This window comes from Octodon degus, unplaced genomic scaffold, assembly GCF_000260255.1.
Source record: "Octodon degus isolate 3935 unplaced genomic scaffold, OctDeg1.0 scaffold00005, whole genome shotgun sequence".
In the NCBI taxonomy this organism is placed as follows: Eukaryota; Metazoa; Chordata; class Mammalia; order Rodentia; family Octodontidae; genus Octodon; species Octodon degus.
The window spans coordinates 22,059,149-22,062,300 of record NW_004524581.1 but is presented as its reverse complement, the minus strand read 5'-3'; the positions used below and the strand labels follow the sequence as shown (position 1 = coordinate 22,062,300).

The 3,152-nt window shown below is 50.2% G+C and overlaps 1 protein-coding gene across 2 annotated transcripts in view; it reads left to right on the top strand.

Moving 5' to 3' along the window:
* The first annotated feature begins 1,710 nt into the window (after positions 1–1,710).
* Positions 1,711–3,152, top strand: part of Cdc5l (cell division cycle 5 like) — a 49,231-nt gene continuing 47,789 nt past the window's right edge. For both annotated transcript variants that reach the window (XM_023719441.1, XM_004624101.1), the window contains exon 1: positions 1,711–1,963. In XM_023719441.1, the coding sequence (XP_023575209.1) occupies positions 1,919–1,963 (45 nt within the window). In that variant the 5' untranslated portion in view covers positions 1,711–1,918. The remainder of the gene's footprint in view (positions 1,964–3,152) is intronic.

Here is a 3,152-nt window from a genome sequence, read left to right as displayed (position 1 = left end):
AGCACATGCTTATTCTACTGAGCTATCTTCCCAGCCCTTTTTTTGTCTTTTTGAGACAGAGCCTTATCCGGCAGCTCAGGCTGGCCTTGAGCTCACTTTGTAGCTCAGGCTGGCCTGGCACTTGCAGCAAGCCTGCCTTAGCCTCCTGAGTGCTGGAATTACAGGCATTCGCCACCGTGCTTGGCTGTGTGTCCATAAACGTAACAACAGAGCGGATAGTGTGGGTGGGGTGGGCAGGAGGTAATGGTCACATGATCTCAGGGAAGCATTACAAAGAGGACAGACAGAAAAGGCTGTCACCAGTCACACAAACCAGTCTACAGAAGAGACCAAAATGAAATGTAAATGTAGGTGACCAAACTTCTGCACACTTCACAATGCTACACTGCTCCCTTGCATCAGAAAGCATTTTTCATTAGAAGGTCAAAATAATTAATCTAATCTAAAAAAAAATTTGATATGAAAAAATTTCAGCTCTGCCAGAAGAGACAAATAGAGAAATGAATCTAGAGAAAGCCATTGTAGAAATACTCAGGATGTTTCTTGAGCCACCAAATAAATATTTTCATAGCTTCCAGGGCTGGTGCCAAAGGTATTTCAAAGATGTGCCAAAGATGTTTCAACATTGGCCACATTGTAGAGTGGATAGGCATGCTGGGCCGAAGGTCTCAGGTCTCATGTGGCCCCATTGGTATACCTGTGTGGTTTGTACTATCTTTACAGGTTGGACAACTGAGACTTAAATAAGATGGTGCAGGGGCCCAGAAGATAGCTCGGTGGTCTAAGCACCTGTCTGGCAAGTGCAAAGACCAGAGTTTGACTCCTGGTGTGGCATGCCTTACCAGCCTGGGGCGTGGAGCTGGCCACCAGAACCGGAGGTGGAGGCACAGGCCTGTCATCCAGTGCTGGGGAGGTTGAGACAGGGGGATCACTATGAGTCCAAGCTGTGTAGCGAGATGCTGTACCAAATCAATCAATCAATCAATCAATCAATCAATCATAAAAAAAAGATAGTGCCTTTTCCAAAGTAGCCTGAGAAGACTGGGCATAAGGGCGCGCGCCTGTAATCTCAGCTCTTGGGAGGCTGTAAACAGGTGAATCACTATGAGTCCGATCTACGCAGTGAGACCCTAAACACCCGGTAGAGGTGTTTTGTATTCCCTAAAATACAAAACCAAAACAAAAAACCAAAACAAAGTAGCCTGTGAATTTAAAATATACTTATTTACTTATTAATTTGGCAGGATCTCACTTTGCAGTGCAGGCTGGACTCGAACTCCTGCTGAGCCTCCTGCCTCAGTCTCCCAAGTGCTGGCATTGCAGGCATGCACCGTTATGCTGGACTGTGAACAAATTTCTATCAGTGAAATGCTTGATAAAGCGCTGCATGAATAAGTTAACAAGTTGCCTTCAGACCTACTGGGTTGAGGCGCCCCCTGGCTGGATGACATCACCATCAATCACGGCCTTGTTCCCAGCCAACGTCCACTTTTGGAAGCCCGGGAGTACTGTGGTTTCCTTCAGTCTATGGAGCATGTGGAGCGTTTGGGCCTCAGCACTTGATGGTTTTGTCAGTCATCTTACCGCCCCCTGGCCCTTTTTTTGAGGCACGGTGTCACTGTGTAGTGCAGGTTGGCCTCGAACTCGCAGCAACCCTCCTACTCCCATTTCCCAGGGTCTGGGCTTGTAGGCGTACGCCACCAAGCGGAGCTCTCCGCAAGCTTTTATTGCCTTTCACCCACAGAGATCTCGCGAGACTTTCCGGTCCTCCCGCCTCCGCGCCAATGCGCCTGCGCAGATCTTTCAGCTCAGAAGGCTGCGCTTGGAGGAAGTGGCTGCTCGGGTCCGGTGACCGAGCCGCCGTTACTACGTTTCAGAAGCTCTTCTCGGCCGCTCGCCGGCACACTCTGCCGCCAAGATGCCTCGAATTATGATCAAAGGGGGCGTGTGGCGGAATACCGAGGTGAGCCTCCCTTTCCCGCCGACCGCTGGCCTCCGCCCCCCTCGGTGCTCTGTGCGCATGCGCGCTGAGGTTGGGCGGCGAGGAGGGCCGTGGCGGGGTCCGCTGGGGGACACCTCGGGGAGGACCAGGCCGGGGGCTGGGACGCCGCCGCCTGGCCTCTCGGCTCCGCGCTCGCTGCCAGGCCTTTGGGAACATGATTTACTGAATCACGGAGGATGCACCCCCAACCTCCCTCGGAGCAGCTCCCACTTGGGGAGGGGGCCCTCCCTGGCCCCCCCCTTCTCAGATGCAGCCCCGCACCCCTTCGGGTTACCCCCCCCCAAAAAAAATTAAGGCAGCCAAAACCTTTTAATTGACTGCGTTGCAGAAGGGAAGCGGCCTGAGTGAGCGTCAGCCTCGAGGAGCCGGTTGATGCCCGCATCCCTGTTTACTGTTCGCAGTGCAGAATCCACCTCCACCTCTTCTTGTCTACCAGACACATCCTAGAGTCTGTCTCTTCTGTCACTCCACCATTGCCTGGGCAGGCAGGACAAAAGGCCTACAACAGCGTTTGCTTTTAAAAGATATTTTGGATAATGCCACGCGCTAGCCGAAAGAAGTAACTAGAAATTAGATTTTAGTGCGTTTTGTATTTTTAGTTTGTGGACTGTATTTTATCCTTAGAAGCTCGGTCTTTTTACATCTTACACCTTCTTGGATTATCTTCCTATTCCTCGGACTCCTTCTGATCATCCTTTGAACAGAGTTCAGAAACATACCTTGGAATCTTTGCCCCTTCATCTTTGTAAAAGTCAGTTGTATCCCCAGTGGTCTGAGTTTCCTTTTTTTTGGCGGAACCGGGGATTGAACTCAGGTCCTTGCGCTTGCCAAGGAAGTGCTTATTCCACTGAGCCATCTCCCTGGCCCGGTCTGAGTTTCTTTTTTTTTTTCAGCTGTAGATTTTTATTTTTAAGAACATAGCAAGTAAATGGCAATGACAAAGAAACAGGCACTTATATGCTAAACAAAACATTTTTCCCATAGATACAATACTGATTTATCACCAAACCATGGGGCCAGCTCATTAAGCTTAGTAGCTTCTGTATGGGCTGAGGGAGTGGCTTTCCCTACTCACTTAACATTGTTCAGATTCTATTGAAGCTTGTAGTGCAGCTCACTGCCCTTGGGTAGATGCTGCGAGCTGGAAGAG